At 41.1% G+C, this 23,805-nt stretch overlaps 1 protein-coding gene across 2 annotated transcripts in view; it reads left to right on the top strand.

Annotated features, from left to right (window-relative positions):
* The window catches only part of TTI1 (TELO2 interacting protein 1), a 66,092-nt gene that overhangs the window by 6,949 nt on the left and 35,338 nt on the right, over window positions 1-23,805 (top strand). For both annotated transcript variants that reach the window (XM_053718150.1, XM_053718082.1), the window contains exons 4-7: window positions 16,562-16,695; window positions 17,025-17,165; window positions 17,263-17,467; window positions 18,700-18,787. In XM_053718150.1, the coding sequence (XP_053574125.1) occupies window positions 16,562-16,695; window positions 17,025-17,165; window positions 17,263-17,467; window positions 18,700-18,787 (568 nt within the window). The remainder of the gene's footprint in view (window positions 1-16,561; window positions 16,696-17,024; window positions 17,166-17,262; window positions 17,468-18,699; window positions 18,788-23,805) is intronic.

Below are 23,805 nucleotides of genomic sequence, written 5' to 3'. Positions count from 1 at the left end.
TCTCAGGGAGTTAGCAAGTAGCTGTTAGTTTGGAGAGCACTTACAGCTCTCAAAGACCAGTTTGTGTTTGGGTTAAACAGAGAAGCTATGATTAAGAGACTTCTCACAGAGAAAAATCTAGCCCTAAACAAAGCTGTAGATGTTGCTATGATTATGGAACACGCTACAAAAGAAGCTCCTTGCATAGGAAGCACAAGACTGAACAAGAAGCAGAAATATTCCGTACAGATACTAGGGAGCATCACAAGCTTAAAGGGACAGTAAACCTATCAAATAATGCTATATAATTCTGCACATAGTGCAGAATTATATAACATTAGCTTAGTGCCAGCTTTCTAAAGCAAAGGACTTCAGAGATATTGTACTATGAAAATTGAATTTTACTGAACGCCGCTCCTGGCTCTACTCCCTTTAACAAACATTATACCATCTTCAGTAAAAAAACTGGTGTATTGAAAGCACCAAAATGGATGTTATCGGTGTGGGATGACATCACATGACTTATGTAACTGCCACTCCCGTGGAAGGAAGAAAAGGACATATTAAGAGTATGTAGGATGGGAAAGAAGCTAAATTGCCTCAGAAGTAGACACATCAGATTCAGCTACAAGACTTTTCAGAGGACTCCAAATTCCTATTCAAACATTATAGCTTTATAAGTTAGATTCAGCTTATTCAGAAATTACTGTGCCAGTGAAGATTGAAGAGAAGAATATAACCATGGACTTGGACACATGAGCTGCAGTCTCCTTGATTACTGAGCAAGATTGGCAGGGATTAAAATTGAATGTGCCTGTGATGAATACGGCTTTCCGCCTACAGACTGATTCAAAAGAATTATTAACCCCTATAGGCAGTGCACTGGTGCACCTCACCGACAAGGCCCAAACAAGGCCGAAACTATAGTCTGGGGTTGCCATGTTCCTTGTTCCGAGAGGGATTGCCTGGTATTTCAGTGCTGGACTGGCCTTGTTAGGCGGGACCAGGCTGGTATACTTCAGGAAAGTTATTCTCTGTGAAAAGCACTATTGGGCTAAAAGAGGCTGCTCTCAGGTAATAAATTGCCATAGAACAAGCTATTAAGCTTTTGTTCATTATTGAGAGAGTGCTTCTCTTTCTGTATGCATTTTTAATATTACCCTTGGGTAGTGATGGGGGCAACCAGACATGAACTCCTTGCCCAATGTGCTTAGAGGAATGTGGCTGCACCTTACTGACGAGGTCGAAACAAGGCAGAAAACATTTGTCTGTGGTTGCCACGTTCCTTATTCAGAGAGGGATTACCTGATATTTCAGGGTTGGACTGACCTTGTTAGGCGAGACCAGACTGATATACTTCAGAAAACTTCTCTGTGAAGAGCACTATTGGGCTAATAAATGCAGCTCCCAACTGGTAAATTATCATAGAACAAGCTATTGAGCTGTTTGTTCCTGAGAGAGTGCTTCTCTTTCTGTATGCAGTGCACAGGTGAGAGTTCAACTAAATGAACTTTCAGAAAAGCTAACATTGTATATTATGAAGGGTGGGGGTCCTCTCCTATTTAGAAGAGACTGGTTTTATAAGTTGGGAATGCCTGAGTTAAAGTATAATGTTTGCCACACTTTACAGACCTTGCCTGCTGATTTAGCTTGGGTACAGTTAATGGACCTTTAAGTGTCCCTTAAAATGAAGGAAGATGCTGCTCCAAAATGTTTTAAGGCACAAACTGTACCTTTTACACTTAAAGCCAGTTTTGAGGCAGAATGGAGGCACCTGGAGGACTTAGGAATCATCTCCAGAGTGCACCACAGTGAAGGGGCCTCCCTGACAGTGCCAGTATGTAACATTTGGATCTGTGGGGATTTCCATATGGCCGCCAATTCTCAGCTTGCTGTGGATAAGTATTTGCTTCCCAAGATTGAGGACATTTTTTGACTTTGGCAGGTGGACAGCTGTTCACTAAACTTGATCTCAAACATGCATACCTGCAGTTGCCAGTACATCCCGAATCCAGGCCTTACCTCACAATCAGTACTCAAAAGGGCTGGTTCCAATATAACAGGATGGTGTTTGGAATCACACCAGCAATCAGCCATGTACAATGGATAAATTACTTGCTGGGATTCCTAGGGCACAATGTCTACTGGATGACATGCTGATCGCTGGTCAGACAGGAGGAATACTGGCAGAATGTAGAAAAGGTGTCATGGACACTAATAGACCATGGAATCATAATTAACCTAGACAAATGTGAGTTCCTGAATTATCGACTGAAATTTTGCAGTCACATTATTGATAAAACTTGACTACACACTACTGATGAGAAAATGAAAGCCTCGATAGAGGCACCCATACCAGAGAATGGCACTCGGCTGCAGTCTTATCTGGAGCTATTGAACTACTAAAATAGATGTATGCCCAATTTAGCCCATATTTTGTTTCGGCTGCATATACTTTTTGGAAAAACAACAGAAATGGAGATAGATGTTCAAATGCTTTTGAGGGTACAAATGAACTAGTATGTAGCTCCAGAGTCGAGTCTTGGATCACCACGATTTGTCTAAACCATTCAGTATTGCAACCATATGGGCTGGGAGCTGTGCTATCCTATTGCATGCCTGATGGTACAGACTGAGCTGTGGCCTTTGCTTCTCACTCCCTCACCCCAGCTGAGCGCAAGTATGAACAAATTGACAAGGAGGCACTAGCCATAAACTGGGCACTCAAGAAGTTTCACTTTTATATTTATGGTTAACCTTTTATGCTGCTGACTGACCATAAACCACTATTGACAATCTTCAGTACTACAAAGAATATTTCTCAGACCACTGCTGCTCGTCTCCAAAGGTATGCAAAGGTGGCTTATCAGTATGAAAACTGATACATTTTTCCGCCTTCTACCTCTATCAACTCATTCTGTTGGACATTCAGCACCTTCTATATACTTTAGCAACAGGTTTACTGCTGTTATAATAGCCCAATAGACCAGTAAAGATACAGACCTCCAAGAGGTCCTGTCTTATGTTCAATATGGTTGATCTTCTCCGGTATCCCCCCATCTCTGCAATCTTTTCACTCCAGGAATCTGAGAGGAATGTTAACTGTGGGGAGAAATCGTGATTGTTCCACCGTCCTTACAGAAGACAATATTACAGATTTTCTATGAAGGTCATTGGAAAATAGTCTGGATGAAACAGAAGGCCAAGCGTCATGTCTGGTGGCCAAATTTGCAATTATGTGGCAGCCTGTTCAAGATGTGCAAAGGCTCAGACATGCTGTAATAGGGGTGCAGTGCAGCCCTGGTTTTGGCCTCGTTAGGCATTATCTTATAACCGGGGGTATCACTTGACACTTAGCAGTATTCTACACCTTCATCTGGAACTGAATGGGTTACTTGGCAAGATCTTGGGAAACAGCATTTAGACATGCAGCAAGTAAAGTCTAATCACTGTTCTGTTTATTATAAGACAATGGTTACAGAATATGGGGTTTAACAATGACGTTATCATAATCACACCATTTCACACAGTATGCTTAGAACAAAGAACTTAATTAAAAATAAGGAATAAAAAGGATTTGTACTGTGAAACAGTTTTAGATAACGGTGTATCCGGGCACATCGCCAGGACATAGCAAGGCCATCGGACAAATTATTGAGATAACGTGTTCAGCTTCATATTTTTCTCACAGCATAATAACTACCTTATAATGAAATATAATAAACTTATCTTGAAATAGAGTCTAAAACAAAATGTATTACTAAAGACAAAATGGCGTCATTATGGTTTATATATTCTTACACCTCTTAAAGCATGGGAGAGAATTCATATTGACTTTGCAGGACCAATGAATGGTCCGATGTTCTTGGTAATTGTGGATACACATTATAAGTTGCCAGAAGTGATTATAATAGCCCAGACTACAATGGACTACAGTTGTTAGCTCAGAAATTTTAAAATGTCCTTACTGATCAGTGTACAACACCTTTGTATAAATAAAAAGAGAGAAGCGCTCAACCTGGGAACGAACAATATCATAATAGCTTGCTCTATGGCTAGTTACCACCCAAGAAGCAGCCTCTTTTTGCTCAACATGTGCCTTTCACAGAGAAGAACTTTCCTGAAGCATATCAGTCTGATCCTGACTTCACAGTACAGTCCAGCCCCGAAATACCAGGCAATCCCTCTCTGAACGAGAGAAACAGCAAAACCCCAGACGTACATTTCGGCCTATTGTGGGCCTCGTCAGTGATGTGCAGCCATATCCCTCTAGGCACACTGAGCAACGGGTCCACGTCTGGATTACCGCATCACACTTAGGGAGACTTCCCAAAATGTCATAATTTGCATAAATAAAAAGAGAGAAGCGCTCAACCTGGGAATGAACAATAGCATAATAGCTTGCTCTTTGTATAGCTCCCTATCATCCGGCTACCAATAGTCTAGCTGAAAGATTTGTTCAGGCTCTGTTAGGATTTTTAAATAGCTCTGTGACAAACCGCAAAAATTTGCCTCAACAACTCCAATAATTGTTGTTGCAATATATGAATTTGACTCGCCCAACTAACCTGCCAGCCACCAGCAGTTTTGATGTTTGGCAGACCGCTCGGGACTTAGACTTATTGCAACCAGACAGGTAGGGTCAAACAGACATCTCACAAGAGCAAAATTGTGTACATAAACTGCATGAGAAGTTGAAGCGGGGAAAGAGTTCTCACACATACAAACTGGAGGAATCAGGATGGGGATGTATAGAGGGCCTACCCGTTGGTCTCCTGCAGTAATTTCTAAGGCTTTGAGATCTGCCACCTATGGCATGGCCAATGGTCGTCACACTAGAAGACATGCAACCCAGCTGTGGCCTGCAGTTGTTTTGGACAAACAACATAATGCCCAGACTCAACAGTCCATGGACAAAGATATTTGGATGGGGGTCTGGCATGATAATGGAGACATTTCCTCAAGAAGAACAGGAATGCAAACTTCCTAGGGAAGAATCAGACGGTGAACACTCCATACAAGTAGATTCCCCTTCACAAGATCAAAGTCTTAGAGTGGAGGAAGCTGGTGATGGCAGTTCAGTTCAAATTCCAAGATTCCTGTATACTCCAAAAGCAAAAAGATCCATAGATGCTATGTGAACAGAAATAAAAGATGGCAGAACTAAAGACAGGAGGGTCTAGAAGATATATTGAACTGTACTTGCAACATTAGTTCCATTATTCTTGTTTAAACTGCAACATTACTCAGAACACTACAGTGTGCATGCTGTGCTGGCCAATGACCGTGTGTGCTGTGCTGGCCAATGGCTGTGTAAGTGTGTGTTGTGCGGCCAGTGTGATTGGATGTGTATTGTGCTGGCCAGTGTGTGTGTTTGTTGTTTTTTTTTGGGGGGGGGTTTGCTGGCCAATGATTGTGTGTGTTTTGTGTTGGCCAGTTACTGTGTGTGTGTGTGCTGGCCAGTGAATGTGTGTGTGTGTGTGTGTGCTGGCTAGTGAAGGTGTGTGTTTGTGGACAGGCCAGTGAATGGGTGTGCGTGTGTGTGTGCTGAACAGTAAATGTGTGTGTGTGGTGTGCTTGCCAGTAACTGGGTGTTGAGCTGGCCAGTGACTGGGCATGTTGTGTGTGTGTGTGTATGTGTGTGTGCTGTGCTGGCCAGTGACTGGATGTTGAGCTGGCCAGTGACTGGGTAAGTTGTGTGCGTGTGCTGTGCTGGCCAGTGACTGGGTATGTTGTGTGTGCTGTGCTGGCCAATGACTGGGTGTGAGAAAGGTATATTTGGTAACGTATGTAAATTAGATAGTTGACTGTGTGTGTGCTTTGCTGGGCAGTGACTTGAGTGGGTGTGTCTGTGTTCTGTGCTAGCCAGTGATGGGGTGTGTACTGTGCTGGACAGTGACAGTGCATGCTGTGCTAGACAGTGACTTGTGTGTGTACTGTGGTAGCCAATGACTGTGTGTGGATGTTTTGCTGGCCAGTGACTGGGTGTGTGTGTGCTGGCCAGTGACTATGTATGTTTGTGTGTGTGCGCTGTGCTGGTCAGTGACTGGGTGTTTGCATGCTTTGCTGGCCAGTGACTATGTGTATGCATGCTTTGCTGGTCAGTGACTATGTATGTGTGTGCATGCTGTGCTGGCCAGTGACTGTGTGTGTGTCCAGTGCTGGCTAGTAACTGTTGTGTTTGTGTGTGCTATGCTGGCTAGTGACTGGGTTTGTGTTGTGCTGGCTAGTGACTGGGTTTGTGTTGTGTTGTGCTGGCCAGCACAGTCACTGGCCAGCACAGCACGCAAACACCCAGTCACTGGCCAGCACAGCACTCACAAGCGCTCACACACACCAGTCACTGGCCAGCAAATGCATAAAATCATACCTAGTCACTGGCCAGCACAGCACACACAGACCAGTCACTGGCCAGCACACGCACACACACTGAATGTAGCCAATGACTGCATGTGTGTGGATGTTTTGCTGGCCAGTGTGTGTGCGTGTGCTTTGCTGGACAGTGACTGGTGTGTGTGTGCATGTGCAGTGCTGGCTAGTGACTGGTGTGTGTGTGCTGTGCTGGCCAGTGACTGGGTATGAATTTATGCATGTGCTGTGCTGGCCAATGACTGGTGTGTGTGCTGTGCTGGTCGGTGACTGGGTGTGTGTGTGCTGTGCTGGCCTTTGACTAGGTGTGTGTGTGTGTGTGTGTGTGTGTGTGCTGTGCTAGCCAGTGACTGGGTATGAATTTATGCATGTGCTGTGCTGGCCAGTGACTGTATGTGTGATGTGTTGGCCAATGACTGGTGTGTGTGCTGTGCTGGTCGGTGACTGGGTGTGTGTGTGCTGTGCTGGCCGTTGACTAGGTGTGTGTGTGTGCTGTGCTAGCCAGTGATAGGTGTGTGTACAGCACTGGCCAGTCACTAGTGTGTGTGTGCGTGCGTGCTGTGCTAGCCAGTGACTAGGTATGTTTTTTTGCATGTGCTGTGTTGGCCAGTGACTGGGTGTGTGTTCTGTTGGCCAGTGACTGGGTGTGTGTTGTGTTAGTCAGTGACTGGGTATGGTTTTATGCATGTGTTGTGTTGGCCAGTGACTGGTGGTTTGTGTGCTGTGTTGACCAGTGACTGGTGTGTGCTGTGTTAGCCAGTGAATGGTGTGTGTGTGTGTGTGTGCTGTGGTAGCCAGTGATTGGGTATGATTTTATGCATGCGTTGTGTTGGTCAGTGACTGTTAGGTGTGTGCTGTGTTGGCCAGTTACTGGTGGGTGGACATGTGCAGTGCTGGCCAGTGACTGGTGTGTATGTGTGTGTGTGCTGTGCTAGCCAGTGATTGGGTATGATTTTATGCATGTATTGTGCTGGCCAGTGACTGATGGTTGTGTGCTGTGTTGGCCAGTGACTGGTGGGTGGGTGGGTGTGTGCTGAGCTGCGCTGGCCAGTGAATGATGTGTGTCTGTGCTGTGCTAGCCAGTGACTGGGTATGATTTTATGCATGCGTTGTGTTGGTCAGTGACTGTTAGGTGTGTACGGTGTTGGCCAGTGACTGGTGGGTGGACGTGTGCCGTGCTGGCCAGTGACTGGTGTGTATGTATGTGCGTGCTGTGCTAGCCAGTGACTAGGTATGATTTTATGCATGTGTTGTGTTGGCCAGTGACTGGGTGTATGTTGTGTTGGCCAGTGACTGGGAGTGTGTGTGCTGTGCTGGCCAGTGACTGGCGTGTGTGTGTGTGCTGTGCTAGCCAGTGACTGGGTAGAATTTTATGTATGTGTTGTGTTGGCCAGTGACTGGTGTTTGTGTGCTCTGCTTGCCAGTGAATGGTGTGTGTGTGCTGTGCTAGCCAGTGACTGGGTATGATTTTATGCATGTGTTGTGTTGGCCAGTGACTGGTGGTTGTGTGCTGTGTTGGCCAGTGATTGGTGGTTGTCTGTTGTGTTGGTCAGTGACTGTTGGGTGTGTGCTGTGCTGGCCAGTGACTGGTGTTTGTGTGCTGTGCTGGCCAGTGAATGGTGTGTGTGTGTGCTGTGCTAGCCAGTGACTGGGTATGATTTTATGCATGTGCTGTGTTGGCCAGTTACTGGTGGTTGTGTGCTGTGTTGGCCAGTGACTGGTGGTTGTGTGCTGTGTTGGCCAGTGATTGGTGGTTGTGTGTTGTGTTGGTCAGTGACTGTTGGGTGTGTGCTTTGGTGGCCAGTGATTGGTGGTTTTCTGTTGTGTTGGTCAGTGACTGGTGGTTGTGTGCTGTGTTGGCCAGTGGCTGGTGGTTGTGTGCTGTGTTGGCCAGTGATTGGTGGTTGTCTGTTGTGTTGGTCAGTGACTGTTGGGTGTGTGCTGTGCTGGCCAGTGACTGGTGTGTGTGTGTGCTGTGCTGGCCAGTGAATGGTGTGTGTGTGCTGTGCTAGCCAGTGACTGGGTAGAATTTTATGTATGTGTTGTGTTGGCCAGTGACTGGTGTTTGTGTGCTCTGCTTGCCAGTGAATGGTGTGTGTGTGCTGTGCTAGCCAGTGACTGGGTATGATTTTATGCATGTGTTGTGTTGGCCAGTGACTGGTGGTTGTGTGCTGTGTTGGCCAGTGATTGGTGGTTGTCTGTTGTGTTGGTCAGTGACTGTTGGGTGTGTGCTGTGCTGGCCAGTGACTGGTGTTTGTGTGCTGTGCTGGCCAGTGAATGGTGTGTGTGTGTGCTGTGCTAGCCAGTGACTGGGTATGATTTTATGCATGTGCTGTGTTGGCCAGTTACTGGTGGTTGCGTGCTGTGTTGGCCAGTGACTGGTGGTTGTGTGCTGTGTTGGCCAGTGATTGGTGGTTGTGTGTTGTGTTGGTCAGTGACTGTTGGGTGTGTGCTTTGTTGGCCAGTGATTGGTGGTTTTCTGTTGTGTTGGTCAGTGACTGGTGGTTGTGTGCTGTGTTGGCCAGTGGCTGGTGGTTGTGTGCTGTGTTGGCCAGTGATTGGTGGTTGTCTGTTGTGTTGGTCAGTGACTGTTGGGTGTGTGCTGTGCTGGCCAGTGACTGGTGTGTGTGTGTGCTGTGCTGGCCAGTGAATGGTGTGTGTGTGCTGTGCTAGCCAGTGACTGGGTATGATTTTATGCATGTGTTGTGTTGGCCGGTGACTGGTGGTTGTGTGCTGTGTTGACCAGTGCTGTGCTGTGCTGTTCTGGCTTTCCATCATGTATTGAGCAGAATTTTTTGTTCTGTCTTTATTAATATTTATAGTTATATTTTGACGAATATGTTTGGCACTTTACAAAGAATAATGATTTTATTTATTAAAGTCTGCCTATCACCTTTAGCATGTTAAGAAAATGATGCATAAAAACAAGATAAAAGGAATTTCATCTTACTTGAAATTTGCAGTCTGTTCATAGTTCTGCTGCAGGCTGCTTCACTTAAACATCTTATACTTCTACATTAATACACCCTGGCTAGCAGGCAGATACTGTGTTGGTGCTCTCTAGCACATGTCATACTGTTAGATCAGTACTCACTGACTAACTCAGTGCTTACCACATAAGGTACATTTCATGTCGTTTTGATTGGCAGGCACATATCATACTGCTGCACTGGTGCTCATGGTGGTTTATTATTTCTCTTTGTATTGGTGCTCATTGGATAACCGTCACTGCTAATACCTATCTGTTTGTGCAGAGATACATAGATATACACAACTTATACATTTCTGTTAATATGCTGATAGGGCAATTACCTTATGTTTTCCAGATGTCTCAGTGCTAACATTACTGTATTAATGACTATTGGTTGACAGAATAATAAAATATATGCTCACCTGATAAATTAATTTATTTCATGATGGTGAGAGTCCATGAGCCATTACTCCTGGGATTCAACTCCTTGCCACTAGATGGCAAAGATTTCCAAAAGAGCACTTAAACCCTCCCAGCTCTCTTGTATTCTAGTATAACATATAGCCAAGGAAGGAGAAATAGAAAGAACAAAGTAGGGAAAATGAGATGCAAACTAAAACTGCCACCAGAAAAAATTAAGTACAACATGAAAATGGACAGCTCTCGTGGACCATAAAGAAAAATATTTTTTTTCTTTCATAAGGTTGTGAGAGCCCACGGGCCATTACTACTGGAACCAATACCCAAGCTGTGGCGTCCACAAGTATTTGGGTAGGACAAAACATTTTTAAGGCAGGCACCCAATTACCAGACACTGCTGCCTGAAGGACTTCACTACTGAGCACATCAAAGTGGTAGAGTTTAAAGAAAGTAAGTTACTGCCTTGCAAATGTATTCTATATAATGCTCATTTTTGAAAATCCAAAAATAAGAAACTGATTTAGAAATAAAGAGCAATATTGTGTTTTGGAAAAGACTATCCCGTCTCCAAGAAAACCTTAGTAATCAAGAGATTTAGCCGAAAAGCTAAAGAAACCGGTGTGGCCCTCTGACCCTTAAATGGAGTAAGGGACAAACAAATTAAAGGGTTTGTTTAAAAACCTTTTGTAATTTTAAAGTACAATGATATAGCCCAGTCATGCTGATTTGGAAGAGTAAGAAGGCTTACAGAATGTCTGACCTTGTTTCAACTGGAATTTAAATTCTAGGAAGATCTGGAAGATTCAGGTCATTGTAAGGAGGAGAAAGATATTTGGTTCCTAGATTGACAAAAGGAATGAAAAAAGACTATTTATTCTATTTTTCCCTTAGACTTCTTGTCCTTTGGGAGAAACATTGCTTTTTCCTCCAGACACAGTGGAAATTATATCAAGACCAGGTCCAAATAAATTCTTTTTTTAAAAAGAGAGATAAAAGTCTATCTTTGGACACCCTGTTTGCTGACAATGACTTAAAGGGACATTAAACACTTTGAGATGGTAATATAAAATGATAAATTGTATATAATAAAACAACTCTGCAATATACTTTCATTATTTATTTTGTCCTCTTTGCCTGCAATTCCATTCTGAAATTGTGAGCTTTTCAGTTCTTGTTAGAAATGGAAGTGCAGAACACTGTTATATCCAGCACAACCATTGGCTGCACACTCTAGTGACTTATTTATAACTGTCCCTAATTGGCCACAGCAGAGAAGGTAACACAAGTTACAACATGGCAGCTCCCAGTGTTTTATAGACACTAAAACTTTACACTTATTTTGTCACTTTTTAAACAACTAATGAAACTTTAAAAAATACATCTACATGTTAGTCATGGACTAATCTTTTCTTTGAATGCATCATTCTATCTAGCATGTATTTAGTGTTTAATGTCCCTTTAAATCATAAAACCCTTCTGGTCAGCACTGCTAAAGTCATATACTTAGTATAAAATCAAATTCAATGGAACCACAAATAAGCGCATTAGTCGACTTTATAAGTTTCAAACAATTTAGAAAACCTTCCTCCACAGAGTGTAAGATTTGCGCAGACAAATCGCCACACTAAGAAGCAGGCACAGGGTACAGAAGCAATTTTTGCTGAAAAAGGATTTTCTATGACAGGTTACCAATTCCATGTCCATATGGTTGCTGAAAAATGTATTATTATCTAAGGGAAAACTTTTACAAAGCTCTACATTAGAAGCCGATAAAGGAAACATCCTATTAAATTTAAAAAGAGAAGACCAGGCTTGGTTCACTCTCTGAAAATTATTTTAATAAGAGCCTTAGAAACAGGAAAAAAAAACTCTTGTGACTTAGCAAAATTTTTAAAAATCAAATCCAGTTGTTTGGAAGCTTTTTTTTTTTTTTTTGATGATTCAGGGTCTTGGACATCTAAAGAACATAAAACCTCTTTAAGCTGGCCAAGCTTAAACATGAAAGAGGTAGACATTGTGTCCTGATCAGTAAAAAAAAAAAAACTCCTCACCATCATAAAAACTATAAAAAGTCTGAAAACTATAAGGCGATGATGCAGAAGAGAAAAACCTGTATGTATTCCGGCTAACTGCCCATCAAGGACACCACACTTCGTAGGTAAAAGGAGTTAAACATTTTTTATTAATCCACAAAAAAAGGGGTACAATACAGTGCTTAAAAACAAAAATGCATACAGAAAAAAAAACATACGGTTAATACCGAATGGTATGTAAGGCAGAGAAGGACATATGCGTTTCATGCGGGACTGCCGCACTTGTTTTTTGGGGGTTTTTTTTAACTCCTTTTACCTACGAAGTGTGGTGTCCTTGCTGGGCAGTTAGCCGGAATACATACAGTTTCTGAAAACAAGAAGAGGGGTTCCAATGGCACTACTAGGAAATAAGTGAGAACTACTGCCCTATCATAGAATACTCAGGTATTATAACCGGAGCTTCGGGGTTGGTGCTGTGTATTGTAGAGGATACATTGACTGAACTAGAGGGGGGTAAACTCCCCTCAGAAAGAATACACAAATAGCACTCCTGAGTTCTATCTCATAGATGTTACCTGAGGTGTAATTAATTGCAAAAGACTACTGTCCACTGTGGTGGATGTTACTTGCAAATGGGTCAAGATAGAAGCGAAAACGTTGCAAAAATGCACATTAAAATTTAACTTTTATTGCTACTACGTTAAAATGTACATAAACATATACAAAACACACAATTAAAACTACGAATAGGGGGGATATGGATCAGCGCGTTAGTTGTATAAATAGTAGTAGTAATAGTACATGATACAGGTAATATAGCAAGCTGAATATCCAAATCTCACCAGAGATATTTGTTAAGGTTGCTGCTATATGTGCAACTATACAGCTATTACTCCTAGGTACTTATCAGTATGATTCAACAGCTCAGAGTGAAACTGGGATATTAGTGAGCATAAACTTGAGGATTGAGTATTACTCGATATATATGTATTTTAATGATCTATATAAGTGAAATTGGTGACTTAATGCAGTTAGTCACCACATTAATTAGATTCGGCGGGTATACTGTCTAGCCCCACCGACTAATATTAGAGTTACCTCAAATGTCAGTTAGATACAAGTGGTTTATTTAAGTTCTTTAGTATTAGCAATTCACATTCATGTGCTGACATTCGGTGTTTTATGATTGGTTGTATATACCAAATATCAAGTGGATACGAGTGGTCTGTTCAGACCCTATGATATTAACAATTCACATTTGTATGCTACCACTCAGTATCTATACTTGGTTATATAGCTACCATTGTTACCAGCTTATAAAATGAGATTGGTTACCCATAGCCACTATATGCATATTTTTTATATATATTAATTTGTTAGAAGTGTTATTCTTATTATTATTATTCTATGTACACGATTTTCACATTATCCATTTTATTTTACTATTACAGCACTTCACATAGTGCACTAATGTATTTTTTGCACAATGCACAGTATTAAGTGCCACTACTACTAATATCTGTACATTACACTTAAAAATCATAATGTAGAATTTCACCTATGTTTTACATTAATATGTTAACAGTTGTTTGGCAAATTAGTATCACCTCCACTAGCACCTCATGCAGCTAACGAGCAGCTGTGTATTCCAACAATATTTATTTTTGTATTATTAACATCCAGCATTTATTATAAATACACAATATTCTCTTTTCGTTTTATATAAACAGTACTAATTGCGATATGGATGCAGAACACAAGTACCTGTCTAAGATGAACATACATGACAATGTTTAGGACCCAGAGAGTTCCTAGATACGGGTCCGTATGACGTCACCCAGGAGGCGGTAGATCATGGAACCAACAGTATTTAAAGCCGGTTTCGCGCGCCGCGCGCGCACCCTTTGAAAAAGCCGACAAGCGGCGAAACATGTTAGGGAATTGTTGAGGGGCCCAGTGAGCTCCTGTGTTTTAGGAAGCGCTTAGAGGGGAACGACCAGCGTGTCCCAGCAGCTTATTCACCGCTATACTTTCAACAGTTTGGTTATGCCAGTGAACTTATAACTCAGTTATTTAGTGTGCAGCACATCTATGCATATTATGTTATATTGGGGTATCGATAACATACAGCACTCTGATTATAGATACTTTAAATAAATTTTATTCACATTACTGGTTCTGATCCAGAGTATATGATGAGTCATTAACTCCTAAGATATTTCATGCAGTGTGTTGACTGCAGACACCAGATCACTTGAGATATGATAATCTTTACCGGTATTTAACTTTCAAATCTTTGTAACTTCAACAAGGGTGCTACCTGTGATTTAGTACATTAACTAAAAGACTAGTATATATATATATATATACAGTGTCTATATACAACCGTTACTAACGATGGCTACAATTTAGTTACAAAGTGAATCAGAGACACACAGCTGCAACTAACATATGTGAAGCACAAACACAATAAAGGATCTATCCCAACCACTTTGTACTAAGCTAGCATTTAAATCCATTGTATGATATTACAAATGGTAAGCTAGCAATTATATCATCCCAAATAAAATAACTAAAAGCTACTCTAATTATATTGAGGTTTTCAAATTGCGCAGAAGGCTGGTTGCAAAATGTACATATAGAACCGGCCTCAATTACAATTTGTAACTATCTCAGATTATGCAGCACACTGACTGCAAATACTATGAGTAGATTGAGCATACAAATTGCAGATGTGATATTTGCTGATATTTGAACCTATAACCTCTAATACTGAACCTATGAGGCTACTATTGATCTAGTGGGATAAAGTACACATATATGCATATAGTGGCTATGGGTAACCAATCTCATTTTATAAGCTTGTAACAATGGTAGCTATATAACCAAGTATAGATACTGAGTGGTAGCATACAAATGTGAATTGTTAATATCATAGGGTCTGAACAGACCACTCGTATCCACTTGATATTTGGTATATACAACCAATCATAAAACACCGAATGTCAGCACATGAATGTGAATTGCTAATACTAAAGAACTTAAATAAACCACTTGTATCTAACTGACATTTGAGGTAACTCTAATATTAGTCGGTGGGGCTAGACAGTATACCCGCCGAATCTAATTAATGTGGTGACTAACTGCATTAAGTCACCAATTTCACTTATATAGATCCTTAAAATACATATATATCGAGTAATACTCAATCCTCAAGTTTATGCTCACTAATATCCCAGTTTCACTCTGAGCTGTTGAATCATACTGATAAGTACCTAGGAGTAATAGCTGTATAGTTGCACATATAGCAGCAACCTTAACAAATATCTCTGGTGAGATTTGGATATTCAGCTTGCTATATTACCTGTATCATGTACTATTACTACTACTATTTATACAACTAACGCGCTGATCCATATCCCCCCTATTCGTAGTTTTAATTGTGTGTTTTGTATATGTTTATGTACATTTTAACGTAGTAGCAATAAAAGTTAAATTTTAATATGCATTTTTGCAACGTTTTCGCTTCTATCTTGACCCATTTGCAAGTAACATCCACCACAGTGGACAGTAGTCTTTTGCAATTAATTACACCTCAGGTAACATCTATGAGATAGAACTCAGGAGTGCTATTTGTGTATTCTTTCTGAGGGGAGTTTACCCCCCTCTAGTTCAGTCAATACATACAGTTTCTCCCTGCAGCTTTTTGACGTTGGTGGATCGAGACATCTTTTTCTGGCTCCTGCCAGCACCCATAGGAATGTCAGCATAGTGCATGCGCCGAAGACACACTGGATCAGCGCAGAAGAAGCCCGTCATCATACACCCTGGGGGTAAGCACCGCTTTTTTGCTTTTGATGATGCAGAAGAACCTGATAATGTAACTTTAGGATGACTTTCGGACATAGAGCTTTTGCGCATACTTGGAGGAGGCATAGCCACTAAAACTACAGACCACACAAACCTTTTAAATCCTGGAGCAACATTTTAAGCACTACCTTCTATTGAGGAAACAGAGTGAGAACATATTAGGCACTGCTCTCTGCCACGACCTCGGAATGTTTTGACCTCGCTTTTGGATTTTTCTTCGGAACTACGCACTCCTATATACCACAGGTAGTTTGCTATATATCTACTACTATCCTGTGTTTTGTGGTTGTGCTAGCAAATACTCGCTTCTTGACTCCTATTTTAATCCTGACAAATATCCCATGGCTTGTTGAACTCTCCACCTGACGCTGACTAGTGGCCAGGAAAGTTAGGGAGGGGGATTTGCGCCGCTGGGCCTGATAACTGGCTGCAGAAAAGACTGCATCTGATAGCAGATGATCTATGTGTGGAGTATTTCAACAGCCTAACAGGAGAAGGCTGAGGGACTGGTCCCTGCGACACCTGTGGCAGGCTTGTGACTAACTCCTTCACTACCCAATGCTTCAATCTTCTCTCAGTAGCAGCTCTCTTAGGGGAAAATGAGCCTCAAATCGGGCTGAGAACCCCTCTCAACAAAGAATCTGGAGCAGCTCAATTCTTCACCTTCCTTCTGTGGAGGCAAAGAAAAGACTAGAATACCAGAGAGGTGGGAAGGATTAAGTGCTGTTAGAGCTTTGGGAATCTTTGCCTCCTCCTAGTGGCTAGGAGATGAAATACCAGGAGAAATTCATTAAAAATACATGCAAAATCCAATTTTATAGTACTCCTCTTTAATACACAACAGCAGGTAAAATAAACAATTAGTGAACATAATAAAGAGGATATATTTTTACAGTACAATGTCATTTCAATCCTCTAGATGTGCCACCTCCCTCAGAACCTGTTGATGATGAGAAGAAGCCCCCAATGCCAATCCACATCAAGATTTCTAAGGAGGTAGCTGAGCGATGCATACACTTTTTGTCCCACAGTGATGCAAAGATTCGCCTACAGGTAGAAGTCTGAGAGTGAAACGGCTGGAGTGTTATATTAACAAGCTTCTGCATGGAGCTAGTGGGCTATGCGGGTTAGAGGAAGAAAAAGATACATTTAAGTATAATCAGGGATAAGGATAAATTGGGAATGGTAGGTGTATGGGTGGTCGTAACAGAAGAAGAAGTAAATGAAGCTGAAACATTTAAGCAGGGTAGGTCTGTAATGTTGCAGTGAGATTAGAAGGTCACTTTGGTTAGTAGTGGAGGATACTTAGTTATAGTTGTACTGAAAGTGATGCACATAAATCCCAGCATGGCTCTAGAGTTGACATACTTGTCTTCATACAGGCTCTAGATACTCTGAGGCTGTCCTTGGTTATCCTGCAGACTCAGCAAGATGTACTATTGCCGCTTGCTCACAGAATCTGGCCCAGTCTAGTGAAGAGGCTGCTACAGGATGGCCCGCTAGTCCTGCTTAGAGCCTTTCAGGTATATTCACCAGTACACTCTGAAACTCTCTTGTTAAATGGTCACATTTTTAGACTTTTTTTTTTCTGACTCTGTCTAACATCTCTCATTCTTTTAGGTGCTGGAGTCTCTAGTTTCTTCATGCAGAGATTTCCTTCGCCAGCGTGTATGTAAAGATGCTCTCCCAGCTTTTTTGAACTCCTTACGCTCTCAAGCTCCTGTCAGCGCACGTGCTAGCCCCATCTACAGCCACACTTTAGGCTTCAAATTGCAGCTGGCCTTACTGGAAGGTTTAGGTACACTGTGTGTGGCACTAGGACTAGGTGAGAGAGCAATATAATTGTGAGTGAGAATTCTTTATCACCATGTGTTACAGTGGGAATGGTTAAAATATTAGTGACGGTGTGTTTGTGACTGGTTGAGAGGTTCATGGCATTGTGCATGATATTGGGGTTTGGAGTGGGTGAGACATCAGGGCCACTGTGTGTGAGGCTAACACAGTGAGAGTTATCAATTACATTGGTGTAGGCACCATATTCATTGTACGCCACGGAAAACTTTGCCAGCTGGGTGACGTTATGAAGTAGCCAGATAGGGGCAGTGTAATACTTCAAGTATTGTAACATTTTCTGTTATTTATAAATGTTGAGTAAGTAATCTAAAGCTTAAATTTTTGCATAATTTATTATAAACGTATTTAATGTTTTAAAGTGAAAGTAAACTTTGGTGAATGAAAGCCTGTTTTTTAAATATACTATTAAAAACAGGGGCACTTTCATTCATCAAAGTTTACAAAGCAGCTTCCCCCACATATAGATCCTCTATTCACACGTCAGCAATGACTAATCCTGCTTCCTCCAATCACAGCTTTCCCCCCAGGGTTGTCATTGCATGAGGCCATGCTGTGATTGGAGGAAGCCGGATTAGTCATTACTGACGTGTGAATAGAGGATCTCTAGGTGGGGGAAGCTGCTGTAGCAGTGAAAAGAAAAAAAGGTAATTTTTTTAACAAAACGGCTGCTTTGTAAACTTTGATGACTGAAAGTGCCTCTGTTTTTAATAGTATTTTTAAAAACCGGGCTTTCATTCACCAAAGTTTACCTTCACTTTAATTTGCAAAAAATCTAATTTTAGCTTAATATTGTCTTAAATTTTAGCCAGGTGGTTAGTAAAATCTGCTCGGTGGTGTGCCCATTAATTAGGCGTGGGGACAATATTATTTTCTTGTATGACAATGAGACTGCACAGATAATGTGTGTCACTGAGATTGAAAGAATAACTATTGGAGACTTAGACAGCAAGGATGCATTTTAATAAAATGACTGGGAATGTGGCTACAATGAAGCCATGTGGCACAGATTTAAAGGACTAACAGGGAAAAGTGTTTGGACAAAATTGAGTGGCATGTCAAGCACTGTAGCTTTGTAATCAGGGGATAGAGGAGTTTTTGAAACCTTAGGGATTCTTTTATTGTAGGTAACACTAGGACATACTTATTGTGACATTTGTGCCTGAAATGGTAATACTGCATGATGCAAACAAGTCTTCCTTTCAGGAGATGGTGACTTACTAGAGGTTCTTGACTCCTGCATGCTATATCTGAGTGTGCGACAGCCAAGTAAACTTCAGGAAACAGCATTCAGGTAACAGATTTCAGAAGCCCTCTTTTTGATATGCATGTGTAATAAAAATATTATATAAAAGAATATAGAGAATCTTATCTAATATTGTTTATGCCAATATATCTAGACACCTTATCTTTCTGATGTCATTAGTTGAGTGTTTATGTGTAACTGTTCTCATCCTCTTTATATTGAAATAGTTTTTATTGATTATAGAGTTTACAACCATGGTACATAAACAATATCATTCACATTTACATAATTGTACAGGTGTCTTCTGAAAATTAGCATTCCACCACAAATCCTTTAACATATTCTATTGAAAATTTTTCTTGACATTGTCATGGTGTGTGTCTTTAAACCCATTGAAGAATCAAAACTCCCTGTACTCATATTGCATTCAACTAGAACCTTACCCAGCAAACCCCCCTCCCCAACAAATTCCCACCCCATCCCCCCTCCCCTCCAGGAGGTGCCTTAACTTCTATTTTACTTATACCTATCTCCTATTCCTTCTATACACGATTCATCCTAGTTTAACTCCCATTATCCACTCGATTCCGATCTTCTCTTGTTCTTGTCATCTCAATAGTTGCCCTATTTCTACCTATCTCTGTTGATGTTCCTACTCTCAACATCCAATAAAACCAAATCTTATTAAATTGTTCTAATTGTCCCTGTGGCCAAGCTGCTAACTGACATAGTGTATGTGTCCGTAATTTTCCCCATAACCTCTTGCCATGAGGGTACGCCAACCTTCCAATGGCGGGCTATGCAAATTCTCGTACATGTGCATAGGATTCTAATAAACTTGTTGATTGTTGTGTTAAATGGTTTCACCCTTTCATGAAGTAACGCTTGTGACATTGTGAGGGACACTCTCTCCTCTAACAAATTTCCTATCAGTTCTGAAAGCTTTTCCCATAATGTTTGGACCTCCTGACACTCCCACCACATATGTTTAAACGTGCCCCTTTCTGGGCAACCTCTATAGCAATTTCCATTATGTGTCACAGAGTAGTGAGCTGTCCTTACCGGCGTCAAGTACCATCTGTACATTACTTTTATACAATTTTCTCTCATGTCTGCACTTATCAGACCCTTATAGGAGTTCAACGTCATCTCATTCCAGTCATCTATCCCCCAGGTCTTTAATGCGTCTCTTTCCCATCTCTCAGTCACCTCTAACTTGGATTCATATTTACTTTTCTGGATTAAAATATAGATTCGAGAAATCATTTTTTTCCCTCTAGTTCCTGTCATTACCATTTTCTCAAGTTCTGTAGGATGTTGGCCCTGTGCGTGTGACATATATGTTACTATTGCTGACCTAATCTGTAAATAAAGAAACCAATGCAATTGTTCCGGCTCGATTCGATCTCTAATATGATTGAACGTGAGCATCTTGGATCCTGGCAGAAAATCAGCCACCCTATATAACCCCTTATTGTCCCATTTATCTACTAATTTCCTTATATTTTTTGGTAGTAGGAACCTAATAGGTTTCGCTAGTGATATTGGTCTGCATAAACTCAATCCTTTCGCGGTCTTATTCCACAGCCGGATTGCCTCCAGTGTGATCGGTGACCTATATCTCATCCTCTTTAAAGGGACATTTAATCCCCAAAATGTTCTTTCATGATTCAGATAGAGAATACAATTTTAAACAACATTCCAATTTACTTCTATTATCTAATTTGCTTTATTTTTCAGCTATCCTTTGTTGAAGAAATAGCAATGCACATCGGTGAGCCAATCACATCTATGGGCAGCCACCAATCAGCAGCTACTAAGCCTATGTAGATTTGCTTTTCCGCAAAGGATATCAAGATAATGAAGCAAATTAGATAATAGAAGTAAATTAGAAAGTGGTTTGAAATTGTATGCTTTTCTAAAACATGAGGAAAAAAACATAATTTATGTAAGAATTTACCTGATAAATTAATTTATTTCATATTGGCAAGAGTCCATGAGCTAGTGACGTATGGGATATACAATCCTACCAGGAGGGGCAAAGTTTCCCAAACCTCAAAATGCCTATAAATACACCCCTCACCACACCCACAATTCAGTTTAATGAATAGCCAAGTAGTGGGGTGATAAAGAAAGGAGTAGAAAGCATCAACAAAGGAATTTGAAAATAATTGTACTTTATACAAAAAAAGCATGCCTCATCACTCTTGCCAATATGAAAGAAATTAATTTATCAGGTAAATTCTTACATAAATTGTTTTCTTTCATGTAATTGGCAAGAGTCCATGAGCTGGTGACGTATGGGATATCAATACCCAAGATGTGGAACTCCACGCAAGAGTCACTAGAGAGGGAGGGATAAAAATAAAAACCGCCATTTTCTGCTGAAAAAATAATCCACAACCCAAATTATAAGTTTACAAGAAAAACTTAAAACATCAGCAGAAGACTCAAACTGAAACAGCTGCCTGAAGAACTTTTCTGCCAAAAACTGCTTCTGAAGAAGCAAATACATAAAAAACGGTAGAATTTAGTAAATGTATGCAAAGAGGACCAAGTTGCCGCTTTGCAAATCTGATCAACTGAAGCTGCATTCTTAAAAGCCCACAAAGTGGAGACTGATCTAGTAGAATGAGCTGTAATTCTCTGAGGCGGGGTTTTACCCGACTCCAAATAAGCTTGATGAATCAAAAGCTTTAACCAAGAAGCCAAGGAAACATCAGACGCCTTCTGACCTTTTCTAGGACCAGAACATATAACAAATAGACTAGAAGTCTTCCTGAAATCTTTAGTAGCTTCAACATATTTCAAAGCTCTTACCACATCCAAAGAATGTAAGGATCTTTCCAAAGAATTCTTAGTATTAGGACACAAGGAAGGGACAACAATTTCTCTACTAATGTTGTTAGAATTCACATCCTTAGGTAAAAATTGAAATGAAGTCTGCAAAACCGCCTTATCCTGATGAAAAATCAGAAAAGGATATTCACAAGAAAGAGCAGATAGCTCAGAAACTCTTCTAGCAGAAGAGATAGCCAAAAGGAACAACACTTTCCAAGAAAGTCGTCTAAGGTCTAAAGAATGCATAGGCTCAAATGGAGGAGCCTGTAACGCCTTCGAAACCAAATTAAGACTCCAAGGAGGAGAAATTGATTTAATGACAGGCTTAATACGAACTAAAGCCTGTACAAAACAGTGAATATCAGGAAGTTTAGCAATGTTTCTGTGAAATAAAACAGAGCAGAGATTTGTCCCTTCAAAGAACTTGCAGACAAACCCTTACAAAGCATCCTGAAGAAACTGTAAAATTCTAGGAATTCTAAAAGAATGCCAAGAGAATATATGAGAAGAACACCATGAAATGTAAGTCTTCCAAACTTGATAATAAATCTTTCAAGAGACAGATTTACGAGCTTGCAACATAGTATTAATCACAGAGTCAGAGAAACCTCTATGACTTAGCACTAAGCGTTCAATTTCCATACCTTCAAATTTAATGATTTGAGATCCTGATGGAAAAACGGACCTTGCGATAGAAGGTCCGGCCTTAACGGAAGTGACAAAGGTTGGCAACTGGACATCCGAACAAGATCTGTGTACCAAAATCTGTGTGGCCATGCTGGAGCCACCAGCAACACAAACGATTGTTCCATTATGATTTTGGAGATCACTCTTGGAAGGAGAACTAGAGGTGGGAAAATGTAAGCAGGATGATAACACCAAGGAAGTGTCAGCGCATCCACTGCTTCTGCCTGAACATCCCTGGACCTGGACAGGTATCTGGGAAGTTTCTTGTTTAGATGAGAGGCCATCAGATCTATCTCTGGAAGACCCCACATGTGAACAATCTGAGAAAACACATCTGGATGGAGAGACCACTCCCCTGGATGTAAAGTCTGACGGCTGTGATAATCCGCCTCCCAATTGTCTACACCTGGGATATGCACCACAGACATTAGACAGGAGCTGGATTCCGCCCAAGCTAGTATCCGAGATACTTCTTTCATAGCTTGTGGACTGTGAGTCCCACCCTGATGATTGACATATGCGACAGTTGTGATATTGTCTGTCTGAAAGCAAATGAATGGTTCTCTCTTCAACAGAGGCCAAAACTGAAGAGCTCTGAGAATTGCACGGAGTTCTAAAATATTGATTGGTAATCTCGCCTCTTGAGATTTCCAAACCCCTTGCGCTGTCAGAGATCCCCAAACAGCTCCCCAACCTGAAAGACTTGCATCTGTAGTGATCACAGTCCAGGTTGGCCGAACAAAGGAAGCCCCTTGAACTAAACGCTGGTGATTTAACCACCATGTCAGAGAGTGTCGAACATTGGGATTTAAGGATATTAATTGTGATATCTTTGTATAATCCCTGCACCATTGATTCAGCATACAAAGCTGGAGAGGTCTCATGTGAAAACGAGCAAAAGGAATCGCGTCCAATGCTGCAGTCATGAGGCCTAAAACTTCCATGCACATAGCTACTGAAGGGAATGACTGAGACCGAAGGTGCCGACAAGCTGCAACCAATTTCAAACGTCTCTTGTCTGTTAGAGACAGAGTCATGGACACTGAATCTATCTGGAAACCTAAAAAGGGTCTGAGGAATCAAGAAACTTTTTGGTAAATTGATCCTCCAACCATGTCTTTGAAGAAACAACAGTAGTTGATTTGTGTGAGATTCTGCAGAACGTAAAGACTGAGCTAGTACCAAGATAACATCCAAATAAGGAAACACCGCAATACCCTGTTTGATTACAGAGAGTAGGGCACCTAGAACCTTTGAAAAGATTCTTGGAGCTGTTGCTAGGCCAAATGGAAGAACAACAAATTGGTAATGCTTGTGTAGAAAAGAGAATCTCAGGAACTGATAGTGTTCTGGATCAATCTGAATATGAAGGTATGCATCCTGCAAGTCTATTGTAGACATATAATGTCCTTGCTGAGCAAAAGGCAGAATAGTCCTTATAGTCACCATCTTGAAAGTTGGTACTCTTACATAATGATTCAAAATTTTCAGATCCAGAACTGGTCTGAATGAATTTTCCTTCTTTGGGACAATGAATA

This window comes from Bombina bombina, chromosome 1 (assembly GCF_027579735.1).
Source record: "Bombina bombina isolate aBomBom1 chromosome 1, aBomBom1.pri, whole genome shotgun sequence".
Taxonomy (NCBI): Eukaryota; Metazoa; Chordata; class Amphibia; order Anura; family Bombinatoridae; genus Bombina; species Bombina bombina.
The sequence above is the reverse complement of the archived record's forward strand: the minus strand, read 5'-3'. Positions and strand labels throughout refer to the sequence as shown.